This window comes from Gavia stellata, chromosome 18 (assembly GCF_030936135.1).
Source record: "Gavia stellata isolate bGavSte3 chromosome 18, bGavSte3.hap2, whole genome shotgun sequence".
NCBI lineage: Eukaryota > Metazoa > Chordata > Aves > Gaviiformes > Gaviidae > Gavia > Gavia stellata.
The window spans coordinates 17212556-17236156 of NC_082611.1; the positions used below are offsets into that span (position 1 = coordinate 17212556).

Consider the following 23601-nt stretch of genomic DNA (forward strand, 5'->3'; position numbering starts at 1 on the left):
GACATGAAGTTAGTAACTGCTCCCTTGCAACGTTTTTTTGGATGTATTCAGAATTAAAGTTTTAGAAACAGGTTAGAGTTAGCAATTTTACAACGCTAGATACCCTACAAGCTTGACTCTTTGATCAAGAATAAGCTCTTCTGCAGCTAAAAGCTGGTATGGGTACAGTATTTGGTTACTAGCTCCTTTCATTTTTGCTCTAGGTACCTCCTTTCTGTGTTTTAGCCCTGAAGTAAGAGTATCCAAATACTGAATTTTTTTGTAATGCCCTTGGGGACTCCCTCCTCCCCCCCTCATTGTGTCACCTCAAAATCCTCCTGCGCTTTGTATTAGGACACAGCCAGGCAGAGGCACCGTCCCGCCCTGCTCGCAGCACTCACGTTACCTCCAGCAAAGGGGAACAGCCCCAAATCCTGGGAAATAACAGGCAAACCTGTTCTTTTCTCAAAATCATAAATGCCAGAAGTAAATCATGGGAATGCCATTTACTTGTTTTTCAATGAGAAATCTGTCTCACAGAAGTAGCTGTGAGAAAAATAAGCGGTTTTGTGTGTTAGCAGCAGATTAAGATGACGCTGCAGAAAATATTCATCATATTCCTCTAAACTCTAGAGCAGCTCCTGGGAGTGAACTGTGGCAGAAGACAACATGGGGCTAGCAAATATTCAGCAATATTCCCCCCCCAGACAATTTTTAATTATCACCATTAAAACACCCTAAAAATAGGAAGCGCAACAATGCGCCGACTATTCCTGCAGAATACAATTCCAGGTACCCGGCCAACTCCTTAACTTCCACTCCATGTTCGAATTGTGCTGGCACTAACAGAACAAGGACAAAAGATACTTTAATGAAATGAACTTTGATCACGGCCTCCCACAACTGCACACGTGTCACGGCCACAGAGAGGAATGCAGAACCCCACAATGCCATTAAAAACGCCTCCAGAGTAATTTTTGCGAGTATTGGGACATCTTTTCAAAGGCAGAAAGGGAAGGTGTAAAGGTTCAGCTCCCACTGGTTTACAACAGAAAATAGGTATCTCCTTGCTCCTTGTGCCTGGGAAAATCTCACTATCCAAAACTTACATTGAGAGCTTAGTTTCTTGATTTCCTTACTACACTGCATTAAAGACAAGATTTAAAACCTCCGAAAGAAGACCTGCAGTCTCCGTTGTGGAATGCTTGCGGCTGTCCTGATGGCAATAAGCAAACGGGGGGATCACTAGTTACTCAGCTTTTCATGACTCTCTTGCCAGCTTCAGAGTTAAGGCAGAGTAACGTCGCCGGCAGTTCCCAGAGCAGACAACAGCCCTTGATTTCAGAGTCCACTAATACTTCTGTCCTCAGTCATTTTATTTGCTTAGTGCCAACAAAAAAAAGAGGCCCTGGTGGTTTTTTTTGGTATTCTAATGTTACCAGAAAACCAACAGTACTCCTGCAGCACCACACCACGACAGCATGGGAGCGTTATTTACTTTATAGGCTGGAGGATGAGGCTTTTGTATTCTGCAGTGCATTACTTGAACAACGAGAAGGAAGGCGGCTCTGGGGCCAGGGCCCTACTCCGGCACCTTCTCCTTTCAGGTTTAATCACAGGGTGCAAACCTCTCACTGGATGCAGGGCTGTTGCTGGTGGAGGTTTAGTTATTGCGCAGTGTCTCACGCGAGAGAGAAGCCAGCGCGTCTCGACTGAACTCTGCCATTGCAAACAGCTGATCAATGAGAGAGAAATGCTGGGTAGAGTCGTCTATAAAATTGGGAGAAAGAAGTGAAAGGGAGAAAGGTTTGAACGACTTTGAGACACTAATATAACACTAGAAGGCATGTAAACAATTCTGGACACGTTAACTCCTCTATTGTAAAAAAAAGAAATACTGACACACACTTAACTGAAACGAGAACCCTAAAAATGGTTTCAAGAATACATTCTTCGGATAGAAGAGGTATTTGCAGAGTTATACTACCTGAAAGTTGGAAGTGCAACCCACGATGGGGAGGGGGGGCAGAAGGGGATGAGTGTTAATCTACGGAGAAGGAAGGCTGCTGTAAAACTGTGCACTAATATAAACTTTATACTGTTGCTCGTCAGGAATAGCCCCCAAACAGGCTACAGCATCTGTGGCAGAAGGGTACGGGGATGACTATCCCCTATTTTTTTTGTGTGCTGGCAGATTGAGCAACTAAGATTAATTTTAAATAGCTTTCCTATCAAACGCAATCTAGACGAGCATAAACAGCAGCTCTTGTGAGAACAGTGTGCAGAGTCTTGTTTAGCTAACCAAGATCCAGAAATCTCACAGATTTGCATTTGACAAAGGCTTCAAGGGCTCCGTGCTGACCATGGAGGGTAGGTGGATCTCAAATAGCTGAATAGGAACTTCACAACTTATATATTTATTACGCAAACTACGAAAATCACATAGGGAATAAAAAGAAGTATCAATATATTCTGACTCTAGTTCCGATGGAAAGAAAGAATTAAAACCCACACCAATAGGCAGAAAGCACAGCATTGCATTTCACCAGCTCTTCCCTAGCTAACGAACGCTTTTCGGGCATAAAAATTCTTTCATTTTATTTGGTGTCGCATGGAGTTAGCTGAACTGGAACAGCTGAATAATGAATATTTCCAAAGCAGGGCATCAAATGTGAGTGAAGCAGGTGATGGAAGCATGCAGAGGGCAAACTGGTACAGTCTAAGCCCCCCATCCTGCAGTTCCCTCTGTGCAAGCAGGTTCCTGTGCTCCCACAGGTCTCTGGTCCCAAGGACCTGCACAGTCATCTGCAGGACTGGGAAATTATTGTGCTTCTCAGCTCACTAGAAAGGACTCTTTTCCCTATTCCTGCTTTCAGTGGCACGCAGGGAGCATGCTGTTCTATTCCCTGCTGCAAAAGCACAGTGTAGGGGGAAAAATCCTGAAAAATATTGTGCAGCACCATTGATTCAGCACAGAGGGAAGCTGGGATACTCAATTGCGTTCGGTGGCTTCGGAAGTTTCACCAGCTTTGAAACAAATATTGCCTAGGTAACATCCTCACAGTGGTTGGTAGTTCAAAGAGGCTGAAACACCATCTTATTACTCTTATTAAACCAATTAACAATTCATCTCTCCTGATCCCTTCCGCACACGCACACAAAAACCCCCGAACAAAATAAACCCAGGAATAAAATAAATAAATAAATAAAGGCATTCCCAAAACATTTATTTCGCTTTTCTCTCTCTCTCGAAACAGACCAGCTTAGAGATACCAACTTCACCTACCTTCGCAAATTCAGCTAGGGTATGGAGTAACATGAAACTGCTTTAGACTCGTAAGACCTGAATTGTAACACTCTTGTGGTCACTCGTCTGCTTCTGGAAGCCTGTCCTGAGAGCTGGTGAAGTCCGAACCCTTATTCCATTCCCACATATCAGTAACTCATTGGCTATATGGAAAAGAAGTGTATCCAAAGCACACAATGGCACATTAAGGTTGAAGAAAGCATTGGTAAAGGAGAATAAAACTACAGCAGTTGTTCAGCCTACTCTAACTACACGTCGAGCCGCTGCAGAACTCCTCCTCCAGCCCAACACAAAGTCAAATTGTGTCACCCCCTCGCCAAGACATTCTTTTGTGGTACGTTACTGGCACTTTATGTCAGTCTCATATGGTAGATACATGCACATTTGTCTGTGTGTTTACATACAAAAGGTCTGATAACAGTAAAACATTGTTCAGAGAGATATAAAAAACCCAAGGAGTTGCATTAGCCAAAAAAAGTGTTTTGTGAGAAACAACAATAAAAATGATATAACCACAGCTTTTCTTTTCTTTAAAATTAGATAAATGCCCAAAGCTATGATTTCACTTGGGGCCTCTGTACCTTGACAGGGAGTCCAATGGAGTATATCTGAAGGCACTTAATATCCTCTACTCAGCTGTAAGATGGTTGCACAGGGAGCTGGGGAGCTTTGATGTGATTTGGGGCATGGAGGAGAGAGATGGATGAAAACAAGCCCTGAAAAGCTGTGATCCACACAGCACCAGGCGCTGAAATGAAAACAAACGTACAACCCAGGTGTTGAGAAGGTCTCTCTTGGAAAAGAAAACTGCCAATTGCAAATGTCTTTGTGTTTCTATAGACAGAGCACTTCATGCAACTCTGACAGTGCATCATACACTCTTAGAGATATTTAGCTTTGTCAGTTCATCGACCTCCTCAGTTCCCGCTTCCTCACAGTCAGTCTTCTCCGCAGCTTTGCCAAACCTGCACCTCTCCTCTGCTCTCGCCGCGTCTTTCTGGAGCTTCTTGGCAGAAGGAAGGATGTCCTTGGTTTCTGAGTTATCTGTGCCATGTGCTATCTTATCAGAATTCTGTACAGAAGGCACCAGGTTGGCAATCTCATCCGTCGGAGATCGCCCAATGCTGCCATCCACTTGAACCCGAATGTCTGGAGATATAGACAACTGGTGATGTGGCACGATCCCATTGTCCATGCATTTTGGGTAAAGGTAGGTCTTCATCTGACCCTTCCCCTTCACATTGACTGTCCCCCTATAGTCAAAGTCATACCCCATCTTGTTTAGGATGCGGTAGCTCTCCTCACTCACCTGTATACGACACTCGACGCCAGTGGTGTCCATTCTGCTAGCAATGTTCACAGTGTCACCCCAAATGTCATACAACAACTTGGTGGTGCCAATGACCCCAGCAGTGAGGGGGCCGTGGTTAAAGCCAATCCTAAGTTTGAAATTAAACCACAGCATGTTGTTATTGAAGTCATCCACCACTCGCATCATTTCTTTGGCAAATTCAAAAAGGGTCTGCAAATGTCCATGGGGATGGTTGTTGTCCTGACACTGCGAGGTGTTCAGTCCTGAAGCGGCCATGTAGGTTGCCCCAATTGTTTTGATTTTCTCAATGCTGCTGTAATGCGGTTTGCTTAGCAGCTCATCAAAATCCCCAATCAATTCATTCAGGACTCGGTAGCACTCTTTGCCTCCTTCGTAGTTCTCTTCGTAGAACTCGCTGAAGTTCACGATACTTGCAAAGATTACTCCGCCGCTGTCGTGGTTTTTGGAATAGCTCTGGGAAACCTTCAGCTGCTCAGCCACGTGGTACGGAATAATATTCCTCAGCAACCAGTCAGCTTGATCCCTCATGCTCTGAATTTTGGTGCGATGAAGATCAGCCTCCACATCTCCGTGGTAGTGGAGGCGGTAACTGACCTCAAACTCTCGATTCAGAAACCAGACCAGGAGGAGCAGAAGGAAGGAAACCAAAATCACTTCCTGACCGATCAGGTCTGCTGGCCTCTTCGTGTCATTTGGCACCGAACTGTTGCACGGGCTGTTTCTGGAGCTGGAAGCGGAAGAAAGGGAAGAACACAAAAGGTGCATTTAAAAACACAGAGTTAGGGCGCTGCCATTTCTGCTCCGTAGTTAGAAATCCTTTTCTAGAAAAAAGTGTAGGAAGTGTACATTACATACTAAATTATAAAATAGGCTTTGATAAAGTTATCTGCTGTTAAGCATGCTAAAGAATTAATTTCATTCTTAAACTCACTGAGTACTTCCTTAAAGGGATATCATCAGGTTCAGCAAACACAGAAACTGCCCAGCCTTTATGGTAGTCCTGTTTTAAGGACTTCACCAAGGAAACACTTACCATTATATCTAAATATATAACTAAAAGCACTACATGTAAATATGGATATAAAAATGCTTAATAATGCCTCTGTGTGTTTTAGATATATGCGTGCACATGTATACATATCTGTACAGGAGGTATGCGTGTCTAAGTTTTGTGGAATTTATCTTTTTTTGTATTACCTCCAATATTCAGAAACATTTGCTTTATATACTCCTAGTGCTTTTCCCTTGTCTCCTCATCAAAGACCAGTAACCTTCGCAGTGTGCTTTAATGTTACCATATGAAGGATTTGGAAGAAGATAACCCTGTACAAGACACTTCATGGAGAACTGCACATCTCCTGCATGAAAGCAGAGAATATGGAGCTCCGGGTTGACATCTTTTCTACATTATAACCACCGAAGCTTTTTATGGTGGAGACAAAGTTTCTCAACGTGCCAAGATTACAAAAAAAAAAAAAAAAAGAGTCACGTCTCACATAGATTGAGAGTAATATTTCAAATCCTTCTGACAATTCGTCGACTGCCTATGCAGATTATGAAGCACTGATGGAGGATGCTTTCAGTGCCAAACCGCCCTTAACAAGGAGACATCTGCAGTCTACGATCTCAACTTGCTGAAGAGATGCAAAGACACCAATCTAATCTGAGAAGACACCACCTATGCAATCCTAGAAACTAAGTCTAAACCCAGACAGATTGGCATGCAGTGATTTCTGGAGTCACTTAACTGCAATTTATTCTGTAAAATTATGCCAAAGCTTAAGATTTGATATGAGCAGACACATGCTGAAGTTTTTCAAGTTAAGAGATAGTTTGATAAGGGAAAGCATCTCCTCAACCTTTCTCCTAGAAAAACAGAAAGGCAATCCGTTTCTCAGTGTCTGTATTCCTCTTATGAAGGTATGTTAGCAAAAGAGATTAAAACTCAATGCACAACTGTAGCAACAGCTCAAGAAAAGAGGACTGAATTTGTTTATGTGTTTCCAAGTTCAATTTGTTTCTTCATGTCCATGGGGCACATGCTTCCACTTCTGAAATCAAAGCAGACATTTTAGCAATTGACCTATATTACAGACCCAGTTTCTTTTTCTGAATGTTCCTTCTCAAACATTTGATTGACAGAAAAGCATGATGAAGCAAAAACATAGCACAGCTGTGAAACAGATGAATGTGCACAATCTCTGAAAACATTTGTATGTGCTATGGTCTTTGTTTGTACCTATTAGCTTTTATCATAGTAAGCCTATGGGAGAAAAAGTTTCCCGTAAGTAAAATACTTACAACAGAGAGCTTACAGGTTGAATTTCATATTAAAGCTAAGACTGCATATTATGTTGGAAATAACTCCTCTTTTTTTCAACCATAAATATACTTCCCCCAGGAGAAGTGAAGGTATATTCATTTTATTGGTTTGATATTAAAAAAACCACAGGGGAAGAATGAAAGGAGGAGATTACTCCCAGCTCACAGAATAGGTCCCCACAATCAGATTCCTGTAATTGCTGGTGCATTGCTGTACTCCTTCCCTTCCTCAACAGAACCTCTGTTATGAACCTATTCATCTTCTCCCTAGAAGGACAAGTCAGAGACTAAGACAAAGGCTAAGTTATTAATGAGTAGAATGGTAACAATTCTTGAAATACAATCCTTGCTACCTATTTTGTAGGTGGCAGAATATCCCCCCAGTTTGATGGGCTTATAAAACAAAATGAGGGGAGGATAAGTAAGAGAAGAGATCTTAGAGAATAAATAAGGCTGGAGAAGGTGAGGAATGAATCTCGGTTAAGGAGCCCGATTCAGGTTCTTCTCAGAACAGCTCATTATTTTCCGTTATCTTGTGGGAAGAGATCTGCTAGAGGATCTGAGCAATGACACGTTACTCCTTTGAGAGCACGATTTTCATCCAGATAATCAGCTCTAACATCAAACATCCCTGCCACAGGGATTTATTTAAGGCTTTGTATTTACAGGTTATTGTACAAAATACTCCTCAAAGTACTTTAATTCCTCTTAAATGAATTAGGCAAGCGCCACAAATTTTACGTTACAAAAAGCGGCTCGTCTTGAACGGAAAATCTGCCTTTTAAGAAAAGATCTGCCTCCCATTCACCACTGCTGAAGTACCGGCATCTGCGAGCTCTCAATCATCTCCTCAAGTGCTGGCCTGACCTTGTTTCCCACGTGGGCGTACAACCTTAGAGATCTGCGTGTGAAATGAGTGACTCACTTGTAAGCTGACCTGATTTCATTAATAAGGTAATGGGTTAGTATCTCAGAAAAGAAGGTGCAGTATCTTTTCCAGAGCAGGCATTTTTGATCACGATGCGACTGCTAAAAGTGTTAGTACAAAAAGCGACGCCAGCCTGAAGGAGGGAGCAATTACACCTTACTCATTTGGAAATCAAATTTCGGGATGTTGCAGCAACCAGGTTACAGGACCTAGAGGACTATAAATCATCTTACACAGTTAGTTAGCAAAGATGACCTTAAGCTACCCTTTAGAATAAGAAGAAAAAAACCCCCCACACCTGTAACAGAAAGGATCACGCACCCTCACATCTTTTCAAGCTCTACTTTTTATGAGGTGCTGCAGCAGAAAACCAATTTTAAAAATAATTCAAATTGAAATCTTAAGCTGACAATGTTCCTTTAACTCAAACTGGTGAAGTGCTTCCTGGCACAGACGCCTAACTATTAACTTGGCATCTTCATCCAGGCTGTGTGTTGAATATGGAACAAGTGAGAGCTCCAGAGATAGAATCTCCTTTGGCTTGATCACAAATCATAAAGATAATGGCTTTCCACTTATAAAGATTTTTGGAAAGCCATTTTGCTTCTGAGCCAGTAACCGATGTTTGGATTTGGATATCTTGCTATATTTAAAGAGGATGCATGCCTGCTAAATCTTAAAAAAGAATGCAATCGTGGAACAGTGCGGAAAGGGGAAATCAAACAGCTGCTTTCGATGAAGAACATATAGTGGACGCACATAAACCGCCCCCCCACCATCAAGCAATTTCAGTCTTCCACCTCAACTGGCCTATCACTGTTCCTCCTCCAGCAGTCACAAACTGGAAAATGATACACCCTACCTGCTCTGAGATAAGCAATGAATGAAAACGAGAAATATTTCCTGCTTAAAAGACAAAGTTTATGGTCATATCTCTTTTGGGTTGAGGAACTGTCTGTCTGGAAAACAAGGCAAATGCCGTATTTTGATTTATTGAGCATAGCGTGGACAGTCCAGAGATGAACTTTGTGCTAAGACTTCATTACCATTACTAGTATCTCTCTTCCCATGCAACATTAAGAATTATGTCAATTCTTTATCAAGAAAAGGGAATAACCTCATTAAAGGCATGCAAAACAAAGAAGTTTGTGTGGCCCTCTTAGAACACAGGAAAATCTTTTGTGCTGACTGTGGTGAGCAGAGAAGCTTATTTATATGTTTATTTCAGTGAGAAAGGAACAGCAAAAATATTTGTTAGGATAAAGGAGTTTCAACTTTTTATTACTCCACCACCTGGATAAAGGGGAAATTCTGTTTGCACAGAACTCTAGAGCTGTGATATTCAATAATGTACATTAAAAGAGCCCTGAAAAGAGAAGCCAAATTCTGTCACAAATTAATGGTAGAAACAGAATAGGATTAACTCTAACTTCCAACACATAGAAGCATTGTGTCAATTTATAAGTTTGGACAGCTTCAGATCAGTGGAGTCTGGACTGCTAACAGAGCTCACGCTGGACTGACACGGTTCCTGCACTAAAACAGAGCCAGTGACCAACTGAGCCGACAAAACAGCCGCTGCCGCCATGCAGAAAGGGCAGCGCTACGTTGTATTAATACACGCACAACGTACAGGCGTTTTTTCTGCCAACTGAAGGAGTGAGAGTCAAAGTGCAGATCTAGTACATCTCATAATAAAAAGTTTAAAATGAAGTTTAGAAATGTTTAATGAGCCCGATATTTTGGTCACTGCTTATTCAGTATTTAAATCACAAGCTAGGATTTGCAAAGCAGGCAGAGCGCACTCCACGCCTGTTTGCAATAACATCTTCTGCGTGGTTTGGTTTCTTATCCGCTTTTACCTTTATTCGTCCTGAGTTAGAAGCTATATGATATATTTATGGAAGAAAAATATTTGCATGTAAACAATACTTGATAGTTCATTCCAGATTTCTAATAAATGATGTTGTAGAAAGAGTCACTGAACGGAAGAGGGGGTCGTCAATTATTTAAGGCAGAATGAATTATTTATTAGTGATCAGCAGCTGGTCAGGAGCCTGCTAAGCTTTTGTCAGCGCTGGGCAAGACGTCTGTAATTCTGAGCAACACAAAAGGTTCGGCAATTTCACAAACTTGTAATAAACCACTAAGGATCCAAACTCAGGCAATCAATCTGAAAACATTACTTCCAGTGATCACCATGCTTTAATATTCCGTACAGTGCCTTTTCAGCAAACTCCCTTCAGTGTTTTAGTTTACAAAAAAATTAAGCTGCCTCTGTTCTTTTGGCTTTAAGTTTCCATTTTGGATTTAGTGAACTGGAATTCTGTTATGAAAATGAAGTTATCTTTCATGAATCAAAGCCATACAAAAAGGAAAACCCATGTAAAAAAAAAACAACAAACAAAAAACCCCAAACCCCCCAACACTGTAGTAAGTGCTAACTTCTTGGTGAATAAATATCTAACGTGAAAGCACAGTTATCATCTCTCTGTACTTATAAACCACGCGTTTTCTAAACTACCATAGCATTCACGTAGGTGACATTTTTTAAAAAGTAATTTTGTTTTGATACGTACTCCCACTAAAAGCAACATGCTCCTGAATACACGCTTGTTTACATGAATTACTGAGTCACATATTCACAAGGTCATTAGTTCAATCAAGTACAACATCACTCCAGTATCGCTCCCAAATTTGTAATTAACACATACTTTTCTAATACCAAAGACCAATGAAAACACTTTAAAAACGGTATTGCAAAACTTGCAATAAAACCATGAGAAGTTCAACACTGAAATAATTGCAGTGAATCTTTAACGCGTTTATTTATAAGTGGCTGTTAATAACCTAGGGAAAGATTTTTGTTTGTTTGTTTAAAAGTCTGGGGGCTAAAATTTCATTTGCTCTCAATGATACGACTCGCTATTCTGCCTGAGCAAGCTCAGGGTGGCAGACAGCACCCAGACTGTCATCGCCAGCATGTCTCCAGCCCGGTGAAGGCAGCTGGCTTCACAGCCAGCTTTGTCAGCTGAAGCTCCTCTACCTCAGGGAATTCTCACCTGGCCAGCTGTGGACAGCATCCAACTCAGCACGCTTCTGAATGGTGCAAATCCACCAAGGAAATCAAATAAATAGCTCATGATGTACAGATAATGCTTTAAAAACTGCTACTACTAGAAAAACAGATGCTATTTTATATAGCTGCCCCATAGTTCTGTTTCCTAGAAATCAAATTTAAAAAGAAAATAGCACTACACAACTCAATGACTGCAGCATCAGTTCTCTGATCATTTTTGGTCATACCCAAGTCCTCTGTAAAGGAAATTACATACACAAGGAGCTTAAACACAACTCGCTGAACCAATTTGTTGAACTCCCAGGTGCATTACCATGGATGCAAAGTTTTGCTACATATAATTGACTGAAAAACTTTTCTATCCCTAAACATAAAGATGGTAATTGTATATAAAGCTTACCTAAAGTTCTGTGCCAAATCTAGATGAAAAGTTTCCATGGAGCTGAAATAAAAAAGCATTGATATCAGAAGGAAAGTTAAAGCATTCTGCCAGAATTTCAGTTAGCATTTTAAACTTTTCTATTATGTAGATTGTAGGACCAATAATTGCATTGCACGCTTGACAAGCTTCAGACAAACTTTGTTTGAACGTGACTTATCTGCACTTTTTGCTTGGAAGAAGCAACTACAGTCAGACACAGAGATGCAAACACCTCTAAAGGGTAACTGATGATAACGCAGTCAAGATGATGCCTGGAACGAGTAATTGTTAAACAATCCAATCTTACCTTGGAAACATGGAAAAGCAATTTCAGAACTCTAAAACCCAGTTATGCCTTCATCTTATCTGACCACACAATACAAAGATTTTAAAAAAACAAAACCCCCAAAAAAACCCAAACACCAAAACAAAAAAAAAAAAACCCAGATAAATATAGAGCCTATTTTTGAAAATGCCATTACAGAAAATAAGCAAGCAGTTCAAGCAATTTTTATGTTTACTTGCACTACAATTTCTCTACTGCAATCAAGTATTGCAAGTCTCAGAATTAGTTACTTTTGGAAAAAGAAGTAAAGAAATCTGCGGAATGGATTTGCCATTACGCTGCAGATTGCCATCTGCAATTACCACTGTGACAAAAAATATTATCCAGACTAATGATAAGAGGGGAACAAAAAAGTTATTATTAACAAACAGAAGTTATGGGTCTCACTAATTTAAGCTGTATTATTTTTATTCATGATCAATTCTATAAATATTTTTTTCAGATCTGCAGTTGAACAGCTCTATTGCTTTAAATATTTATTTTTAAAAGATGAAATAACAACATATTCCATGATTTCCGTACTTCGCCTATTAATGGTCACCGCTATTCGAACCACAGGCAAAAATATGCTATCAGTAGCAAAATTTCTTAAGATAACGTTTCTTTAGCATTCATACCACCCCTTTAGTAGTCAGCAAAAGCTGATGCTATGAACTGATACAACAGCAAGGTCCCCACCTCTCTGCTTGCGAACAGCCTTTCCCAGTCCCTTAATAAAGTTGAAACACAGGAAAAATCCCAAGTTTTGTGGCTGTCTTTCTGCATGAAGTCTTAATACAGAGCTCATGCACAAGCTGATTTAATAATCACACATATAATTTGTTCTAAAATTTTGTCTTTGAATAAGGAATTAGGAGTTACAATTATGGCACCAAACCTGATTTTCTTCTGCGACAAAATGCCTTTGACACGGATGCGCAGAGGTTCACTCAAGGGAATGTCAGTCACTGTGATACCTTTTTCATGCTTCGGCTTCGCTGCCTGCCTTTGTATGAAGACTTTTGGTACCGCAAATACATTGTATTACCCTATTTTAAAAGGCTCTGCCGTGAACCAGCATCTAGTTATGCCACACTAGCTCCATGCAGACATGCTAGCACGCATGGAGCTGAAAGATCTGCAAGAACCCCTGCTTGGGGGGAATTACGGAAGAGTAGCCAGGGAGTCAAGAAATGGCATCAAGGGTTTGCTCTTCACCAACCCTCCTGAGAAACTAAACCTAGGACTAACTTCCCAGTAAAGCTGGTGGTTGGATAGTGTCACTGTTACAAGGGAAAAAGCCAACGGGTGGAAAGTCAGCTTTCGTACTGGGAGAGGGTCACTTAGTGTGCTGGAGGAGAGACAACGTTAGGTAAGCTGGACAACTAAAACCAAAGGGACAAATCAAAGATGAGAAAGGGGAGACATCCAGAATCTAAACACTACGTCCCTCCACGGAAGCTAGAAAGAACTGTCCTGCACTCCTTGCCTGAGTGCTCTGCAGAAAGACAAGAAAGGGATTTTTCTTTTAGACTAATATGATCTAGAAACCATTTGTCAACTGACTCCAGCTCCAAGTTAATTTTTCCAAGGAAAGACTTTCTTCCTACAACCCTTACAGCCAATTCCAAATTACAGATGTGAACATATGTTAAGGGGTGACTTTTATTCTCCCTGTCTTTTTTTATATAAATTAGATCAAGATTAAAAGACACCATTGAAGATATCTGAAGAGGGGATTAAAAGTTAAATACTCACACAAAACATGCATATGCAAACTCTTTTTGGTTGGTTTGGGGCTTTTTCATGTTTTTCATCACATGATTCAGCAGGCCTCTGAAGAAGGGTCAAAGGAAGGGCTTTTGATAGAACAATCTAGCACAAGAAGTCCTTGCAAAGTCCCCGCTATGGTAAGAATGCCAAAGGCTATGATATTTCTTAAGCCACTGAGAAGTGCATGTTGATTCTAAAATTTTGACAACAGGAGTGGATGGCTGGAAGGACTCCCTTGACTCCCTTGGCAAGAAAATAGAAGGAGAATACTGCAAACAAGTTCTCCTATGGGGAAAATTGCGTATCAGCGGAAACACTGAAAAGCCTTAAGGTTACTGCACAGAAACTGCATTAACGTGATTCCTCTGGATACTGTCTTGCAGCATCCTCTGAAAAGGCAGGAAAGTGAGAAAGGAGACAGGGTATTAGAATCCTATTAAATCTAAGCACCTGCCTTCCATAGCAGAAAACTCCTTGAGGAAGGAGGTGGAAGACAGACACAGGGTTCCTAAGGGCACAAATAAATCCAGAGGAGTGTGGGGGAACAACTGGGCTCTCTGGCACCACCAAATGCCTCAGAAATTTCTTAATAAAACATATTTTCAAACAAATGGTGAAAGGCAATTCTACAGGTCTGATAAGAATAAGTGTGCCCTAGAAACACACCAGTTGAGGACAGAGTGTCATTTCAAAATGGACTACAGGAAAAGGCCCCTGAGATATCATCCTGAAATCCTTGGAAAAAACCCGCAGAACTCTTCCCAAATAAAATTATTAAGTTTGAGATGCTGCAGAAATTCATGGCAGATACTAAAATTCCATGCATTAGACCCTCACTTCACTGGTGGAGAAAACCAAATTTGTTCATCCAAAACACAGTCTTTGAGTGCTAAGGCGTGATGCTCACCTGTCTGGACACAAGGAGATGTAGAGCAGAATGAGAAGCACTGCTCCTACTACGGTTGCCAACAGAGATCTCATCCAGGAGCTAAGCTGGCAGAAGTTACAGTACTGCACAATGGTGATCAGAATCGCGCAACACATAAACATGGTGTACTGCAACAAAGAGAGAGAGCGCGAGTTAGCTTCCTCTTGCTGACTGGAGCCCTTCTGCATATAAATGCCAGCGTAAATTAAAGAACGTGTGATATGAAAGAGAAGGATCTAATTTCGTCTGTATTATATGCACAGTAAGTAATCCCTCGCAGTGTCTGTATCGGGAGACAGCACTTGAAGATGGAGGTCTGCCTTTCAAAGAGCAAGAAAACTTTTAGCACAGGTAGTTTGTCACAATTTTCCCTAGATGGAGTTTTGTATTACTGCATTACACAACCATTATTTCAGTAACTTTCAATACCTTCAGCTTACCTTTGCAAAAAGCTCAGTGTGTCTTCTTATGAAAAAAGAAGAAAAAGAAAAAAAGAATAAAAAAGAAAAAAAATAAAGAAAAAGGTAAACATTCATGGTAACCTCTTCTCAGTTGCCGGGGTTGGACCCTGTCTGTTTTAAACCAAACGTCAAAATTCCACTGCATTGCAACTGCGGAATGCATTCACCCTCAAAAACTTCACCCAACTGCCTACCTTTAAAAACACTTCTCAGAGGACATTATCATACTGGCCAGCAGCAGGTGAATTCAAATAAGGAAAAATCTGTTTTGATAACAAAAGGCAGGTATCAGTCGTTGTCAACTGATGCTCAGTAGCAGCACCACTTGTGCCAATTTGAAAGGACAATTTTAGATTTTCTGTTCAAAATGCCCTATCTCAAAAATCTTTCCCTTTCCACATCCTTACTGGATAAAGAAAAGGAAGGGCAGGATGGATATACTGCCCAGAATATCTTAATTTCCCTGAGATACAATCTTACAGCGGTCAAAACTCTCAAGCTGATGCACAAATTTTGGTTTTATCAAGAATATTCATGACCATCCAAGCTAAATCAGAACTCCACAACTGCATTATGGAGTTCTGTTTTAGCTATATACTGCATTTTACAGTATCAAATGATCATTCTCTCCCTTTCTCTCTCATTTTGAATTCCTTTTACAGCTGAAGTGCAGAGACTGCAGATTAGCAATACTGTAGCATAACAAATAAGCATGTGATTCAGAAATAGACACAGTGTATGGGAAAAAACCTTACATAATTTACCATTTTTAAACCACAAGCACAGTTGTTGTTTTTTTAAATGACTCAAAAATGGATAAAAGGAATTTCAGAAGTGTCCGTAAAAAAAACATAATTTAAACTTACTTTTTTTCCCCCATTTCAGGTCTCCTAAAGTGGCAGAGCACTGGTTCTCACTCCAAGTGATGCCCCAGCATGAAGCCAGACTACAGAGGGTCAGTAAGTGCTATGTTTTACTATGTATGCATGGCTTTGGAAAGTTTTTTTTTTTTCATGGCTGTTTTTGTTAATTTTGATTTTAATTATTTTATATCCAGGGAGGGTATAAAATGCTATGAATAAAAAAAAACTTTGCAAAACCATGTCATAGTAAAATATGACACTTACCTGACCCTCTATAGATTGACTCCATTTCCTAGAGCTCCATGACTGTTGAAACACTGAGCACAAGACGAGTTGGGACATCTCTTGGAGAGTGAGCCAACCACCCCACGACTCTGGAGGACCTGCAAGAGGAAAGAAAGCAAAGTTCATTCTCAGTTGGGTGATGAACATCACCATCTTACTGCTGCTGCCTGAAGCATTTAGACTAACAACCTGATCCGAACAGGTATCGAGAATACACTAATAAAATGGTTTTTCCAACATTATTTTTAAAAGTTTGGAGAGATGACCAAGGATGGTGATGAATGGGATGATACGAAAACCAGATTTGAGAGATTTGAAGGCTTTCAGCTCACTTCAGCGTGAGGAAAACATTCCTACAATTAGTTTACTGGTAGTCACGAGGGAGGAAGACCATCATTAAACTGAAAAAAGAAAAAAAAAATTTACAGCTTAAAAATAGTTAACTAAAATTGACAAAAGGTAAAAGCTGCAAAATGATTTTAAACATGGGATGTGAATATACAAATAAACTCTTCTGTGACTGTGATAACCACGGAATAATATATTTAAAACAGGAAGGACCAAAAAACCTCTGGTCTACACGTTCCCATGGAACAAACACTTCCCGACACCCAGTAATAAACTAATAGGAAGAATGAAGAGGATCTGGTCATTACCTATACCCAGAGCCCTGAAATAGCAAGAGATCTGTGAAACAGAATTCCCTGAAGATCCTGGAAAGGAAGGATCGTACACTGTGCTACCTAAGAGAAGCTTACAGAGAAACAAACTTTCATCTCCGGTTCCAGTCCATTTTATTCACAGTTTTTAAGCATTGATTTTATGCTACAGTTAGCCTTTGAATTAAACTATTCTTCCCCCTCCTCAATATTTAACCCCTTGTTCACCCTTTCTGAATGTTTTTATTAAAGGAGACACCAAATCCCCTGTGGAGCTTTCTGTGGCTGGGCTAAATATGCCGATTTCTTTCCGTTCCTTTTCAGAAGACAGCTATCGCATTCCTTTAACCATTCCCGCAGCCCCTGTGGGGTAATCATGTCTATGTATTGAGAGCTCTCTCCTTTGAGTTTCTCCATCTAACTCCGCAAAGGAAAAACACCCACTGCTAATACCTTCTCGCTGTTGAGATTCACTAACGTGCACGCAAAGTTTTTAAGTATACACAGCATCTGAGACGCCAAACTCTAAATCAAAACCAGAATGAATGCAATGAAAAGCCTGAGATACACTACTTGCATTATCTAGAATAAACACCTGCAGCAGTGTTTGGTCTAAGAAAAAAACAAAGTATGTATGTAGGCAGGCATTTATAGGTATCCCTCTCCTCTTTCGAAGGAGAGTTTTCAAATAAGTAAGTGACTGTATTTACATAACAAACTAGGCATTTCCTCACACACAAAAGCCCTATCCCTCTAAGGGATCTGTATCAAACAGATGTAAAGTGTGAGGGAGGTGAAGGAAGACAGCAGGCAATCAACAAGCTTTGTTAGATCCAAACCGGCAGATTATGAAACAGAGTTCGACAACTTACATGTATATTTGTTTCAAAATCAGAGGTGAAGTGTGAAAAAACTGCAAGAGCTGGGAGAGAAACCAGGATTGCTCCGAAAAAATGTCGAGGCAGCCAGCCAGATATCACCTCCAGGAGACGCTTGGTGCAAGTCATCACCTCCTCCAGAAAGAACGCCATTCTGGAACAAATGAAATCACAGATCGAGGCATTAATTTCAGCGCATCACTTCATATGTCTAATTTACCTGCAATAACGCAACTTCAAATCCTTCACTTAGACTGTTATGAGCAATCACAACACATTACGTGCCATAGCACCTGTTGGTAAGTTCAGGAAATAATCCACCTTTGCTGAAAGATGACTGGTGGTTTGCTCCGGCAAGGGGTGTCAGCAACGGCAGGAGAGCTAGTGGGATGGTGTGCTTTGAGAAAGCAAACTGCATTCCAAATTTCACTTACTTGGAAGGTAAGCATAGGAAAGACTTCTCTCCATTCATAAATATTTAGCCTTAAAGCAGGTGCGGAGGGGGGAAGCTTTTACAAGTTAAAAAAAATTACTTACAATAACACCAGAAACATTAGAAGAGTGGGGCTGTATACCCTGCTAACAGATCAGTCACCCAGGGGCCGTGCAAATCCACGCCGTCTTAACATTAAACTGCAATCGAAACCAGTCCTCCCAGTTCCAACCACCCCGACAGAAGTTCCCGTCTGCAATCAGACTGCGTTCCCTCCCATGAGGGAAGGGGAAGAAGAGCGTGGGCTGAGAGCTGGCACCCTCGGCAGGCAGCAGAGCCTGAGACGTGGTTGCTGTGAGCACCTCGGAGGCCAGCTGGCAGCTGACACGCTCCTCCGCTCGCCCGGTGGTATCTATCTTAGCAACCCAGTTGGCTCCGCACAACATGCGGGGAAGAACGGTTCTTGCCTCAAGCTGCTGATAAAACGGCGGCCCAAACCTGTGAAGTGCCGAAGGAGCCAACTGGAAGAGCTCCGGAAAGCAGCTTAACAGAGATACTTCTTAAATGAGAGCATTTCTAATTGTTAAAATGAATAAGGAAAGGTGAAAGGATGCTGAATGCTCGAGGACGTTGCATAGAAAGCTGTTATTTATCTAGCGAAACAAATCCCTGGGATAACTTGCTTCTTAAAGCACGAAAACATCAGTCACTCCAGAAAAACTGCAACTGCTGTTCAAGTTTCTAATAATTTTTATGAAGGCATAAAAAGGTAACATAGTTCAGTTAGCTTTGTTCAAAGCCATTTCGTTGTGGATGTATGTAATTATCAGAATCGGTCTGGGCAGGTAATTCTGCTGTTCTAACAGTGGACTACAGCAGAGCCCAAACAGCAAATAATTACTATGTTTTTGGACAGACATGCTCACAGGAAAAAAAAAAAAGAGTATAAATACAACATACACTAAATACGAAATTCACAATCTCCAAAGTTACACAAATTATTCCATATTACCTATATCTTTTAAAAGAGAAGAGCTATCCACTGATTTTTTAACGCTGTTGTCTAAAATACAAGGTGTTATGCTGGATAAAAGCCTGATACAAAACGGGATCAATTTAAAGTTCTTTATGTGCATATGACACTTATTCCACACCTTTAAATACGTATTGTTTATGAATGATGTTTTAATTCTCTGGCTAGACTTCTGTGAATTTTGTGAGCTCAAGCATTTTTTTTTTTTTGAAGCTTCAAGAGCTCTTCTCTAATTTAATGTATCAAAATCTGGAACTTCTACTCAAACGCATAGAGAAAGATAAATTTGGGGTAACAGGATGGAAGATGCTGTAATACATCAGGGCCCCACGAGAGGGTGCTCACAGATTTGCTCGTTCCTAGTTTAACGGACTCCCATTTACACCAAAAATTATAGCTATATTCCATCAGAAAAAAGAATTTCCAACAAAGCACAGAAATTTAAAAATTGTATATAAAGCAAAATCAGATTTTAAGAAAAAGCTCTACAGAGTAAGAATTGGGTTTTCTGAAGCGTTACATACTGTCCTAACTCAGTCGCCTCTACCATCAACGACAGAACTATGCCCGTCTTCAGTGGCAGCCGAGTTAGCCCAGTATCGAGTACTTCTGCCACCCAAGTTCATGCCTCTAAAAATAAAGTTCAATTCTCCCAAAGCCTACGAATTCGGATTAGCATTTACATGGCTGAACTGTGAGAAAGGAAACTGAAGCGGGCTCCAAGGCAGAGCACTCCCGGGCTAACCGACATCGCCGGGCTCCCCCGGCAGCCGGGTGCAGAGCCAGGAGAAGCCAGCCCCTCCGAAGGCAGATCAGCGACAGCTCTGCCCACGCTCTGCGTGATCTGCCGGGTCGCTCCCATGTAGGCTGGCACAGAAACCGGCTCTGTGGCACGCAAAGCGCGGCAGATACCCAGCGCAGCTCACGTCTCTCACCCCAACCCACACAACAGGGACTCCATGGTGCAGAAAGCTTGCTTTTTTTTTTTTTTTTTGCCAAGCCTCCATGCCAGGACAAATTCTTGTGGGAACTATAGCAACAAATCCATCAGCGAACCCGATCAGTTAATCCTGCGATGAGGACACTTCTTTATTTAGGCAGCTGCGCGTTTCAAAAAAGCTAGCACAAATTCCAGGACAACGCCACATTTCTCGTGATAACGTTTACCTTCTTGCGTTGATTTTTTTTTTTTCGGTCCGCTATTTATCACAATGCTCTGCACTCTGGAATTAAAACGATTGAAATCTTACCATTCACAAAACAGCGAAAGCCTGGGAATACAACACAACCCTTCCATCGCAGGAAGATGTGCATTAAATCCAGACAGCAATGCGAGCTGCAGACAGATTTAATGGCTACAGGGCAGTATCAGTAAATAATGCAGTGTCAGTGGGTAGCTCAACAGGGTTTAAATGCTAAAGCATCCAAGATGTTTACACAAGCTGGAGTTCAAATTAATAACTTTGACATAAATGATTAATGGGTAATGGGGAATGTTACCATCATTTCTGTATTTACTGGCAGTTTAAAATCAATTCCCATAGTTCAAATCAAAAGCTTTTGGCATAGCAGCAATTTGGTGGGATATTAAATACCAAAGTCACAGATGTTAGAAATAAATAAAGGCAAACAGAATACATTGTTTTCTCTTGCATCAATACTCTGTATCAGTCATGTTGGTAACAGAAGCAGTTCATTAGGCTCTGGTTGCAGAAAACTATTTCTGTTCCTGGTCATTAGGAATTTAAGAAGACCCAACCGGTTGGCCACAGGGTCTCAGCGTGGACAGACCATGGGTGTTACTTCAGCAAGCCCTGGGAAGGTGAAGCACCAGGCAAAGGGCAGTTTAGCTTAGTCAGACAACAACAGTCTCCCATTCTACTGTTTTGATTGTACTTGCTTTCTTTCCTCATTCAGAAATTTTTTTTTGCCCTCTGGAAAGGTCCTTCTGAATTCACGAAGCAATTGTCAAGTGCTCCCACCTCTCACTCTTTTGAACAGGGCTGAAATATCCACTGTTCTGACCTCATCTCTTCACCCAGAAGTCTTCACTGAAGGATGCTATCAAAAGCAACACTTGTTAAAAACAAACTTATTTATAACAAGTTTTGCTCAAGAATTAGATGTCAAAAGTAACTAGTTAACAAAAATCCTGTATTTACAGCTAAAATAGCGGGCAGATGTCTTTTACCTGTATTCCTGCAGAAGCACTCTTAAGAATCCCAACTGAAATCTCACACACTGTTATACACTCCATGACATTCCCCAAGGTATTTTTATAAAATAGCAGAACTTTAGGACCCCTTACACTTCAACTGAACTCATGAAAGTCAAAGTAGTCCCATTTCAAGTGGGCAGAAGGGCATTCTTTGCACTACATTTACAGAACAGGAGAGGACATCTTCGACGTGCTTACAAATGTAGCACCATTTTTTGCGTGCAGCTTTATACAATTAATTTTAGAGTGGCACTTGTGATAACAGTGGGATCCTCATCTACAGATACTCCAATAATTTATTGTCAGACGTGTCAGAGGAATCAAAGCATCCTTCTCCCTTGTAAGCCTTGCTCCATGAGGAATTCTGCTCTTCTAGAACTTAAAAGTTTTAACTCGTTCCTCATTGTACAGGCAGCGATAGCGCTCTCCTCTCCCACTCCCGCCACTGGACTAAAGGTCTTAGCCACAAGAGCTTTAGTGAGTACTTCCTAGGCTGAGTCCTGGATTCAATTAAGAGTTAGATGGATTTAAAGGCAGGGTGTTTCGCATCACGGTACTGAAAATACAATGAGAAACTTAAGCAAGAATTTTCAAGTCTTAAAATAATCCCTTTTCCTGAAATTCTGGGATTGTGCCCAGCATTGTAGTCCAATCTCCTCCCTTAAGATATCTCAGTGGTATTCTGTGATTGTCATTTGGGATGACATTTCTGCACAGGAAGTTCTGCACCATTTCTGTGCACGACGAGTTGTCAGAGTGAGCAGTCCTCACTTTGAAGAGGAAAAAGATGATTTTCTTTCTGCTCAAGGGAACTGTACAGAAGTGTGTGCCTCAGGTTGTGGAGACTGGAACAGCCTAAAAGCGTATTTTATGTATTTACTATAAAGTAAATACATATTATAAATGCAAAACAAAAAAAAAACCCCTCCAACCCAAAACAGATACCTTTTCCTACAAAAGTCCCCCTCAAATACGCCTTTGCCATTATATTTAAAACTGAAAACCTACCAGAAAGCTTCTGAGATTTTTCATCTACAAAGACTGCTCTTTTTTGGTGTATAGTATGAGGCTATTTTCAAGAAAGTACCCTGGACAAAATCGACTGAGATCTGAGATGATCCTGTTCCGTACTTTAAGAGATTTACTAAAGTGTTACCTTAGATGCAATGATCAGAGGTAAGCCAAATACAAATTATACCTCGTTAGTAGAGGAAAGATCGTGAATGTGAGCCCATGGTAGCAAGTTCCTGAAAATCAATTGCTTGTAACTGTGGAGTAAATACAAAGTGATTTGCAGACACTTCCCTCCCACCCGCAACACATCTCTGACTTGCACAACAGGGGCTCCAGTAGCAAGGGATTCCTGGTGACTGGATTCCTACATCCCTACCCCTCAACTGCCAGTTTGACAGAGGGCAGGGAAGGGCAGCAATCACTTATCCCATCCAGCGATTCCTGTTTCCCAAACTAACCAGGAGAATTTGTGGGGTCTTGAGATTCATGGTCATCTTGACTTCAATGAATGCAGCAAGTGCTAGTGACCACCGATCATCTGCATCCATAGTAGCTGTGCAGGAATTGCAATATTCCCTGCATGCCCAAACCTCCTGTGAGTGCCTGTTAGGATAAAGAAAGTCCCACATGCTGTCAGTACAGTGTTTATCAAAAATTTGTTATTACTACGCCAGGTGAGACCATGTGAGTTCTGATCGCTGGCTACAGGTGTTCTCCATAGTGCCAGGTGTTTCTCAAATCAGAATTAAGCACAAAAGAATGATTAATACTAAAAAAATATATACTCCTAAGACTTAGGAGTCATCCTGAAACACTTGCTTTTTAAAATCTCACTGACTTTAAATGAGGCATCCAAGCCAGCTTCGAAAGTAAAATTCGGGCTTTAAGCCAACATAGTCTCATGAAAATATTAGAAATGTCAGTGGCAAAACCCAAACTGTTAAGAAAACATTATAAAGCCACTTAAACTCACCTCGGAAAAGGCCCAGGCTCACTACCAGAGAGCATGGCTCTCAACAACATAGTGCTGCAACAAAGCTAACAATTTTCCTTCTCCTTAAGAAACCGATAAACCATCAACTATAAAGCAGGACTGAAATAAAACTTTATGCACCTACATATAAAAATTTCTGAGATTATAGCAATAATTTTTATAAATGTACAAAATAAGAAAAGGCAAATGCAATGCAGCATCAGAAAAACAAGTGGGAACAATAATGAATTGAAAAATACTAAAATGGAGTAAAAATTCACCTGCAAGGTGAATGAACACAAATTTTCTCCCAACATATCTGGATAGCAGAAACCAGCTCTTCTGCAAAGCCGTGGCTGAGTTGTTCAGAGCTGAACAAATTCAAGGAT

General features: G+C 40.9%; 1 protein-coding gene across 1 annotated transcript in view; it reads right to left on the bottom strand.

Annotated features, from left to right (window-relative positions):
* Positions 1–3088: 3088 nt before the first annotated feature.
* Positions 3089–23601, bottom strand: part of ADCY9 (adenylate cyclase 9) — an 89285-nt gene continuing 68772 nt past the window's right edge. Inside the window, exons 7-10 of the mRNA XM_009808682.2 lie at positions 17536–17695; positions 14375–14523; positions 11349–11390; positions 3089–5346 (exon numbers count right to left, since the gene is read on the bottom strand). Coding sequence (XP_009806984.2) covers positions 4158–5346; positions 11349–11390; positions 14375–14523; positions 17536–17695 — 1540 coding nt within the window. The 3' untranslated portion in view covers positions 3089–4157. The remainder of the gene's footprint in view (positions 5347–11348; positions 11391–14374; positions 14524–17535; positions 17696–23601) is intronic.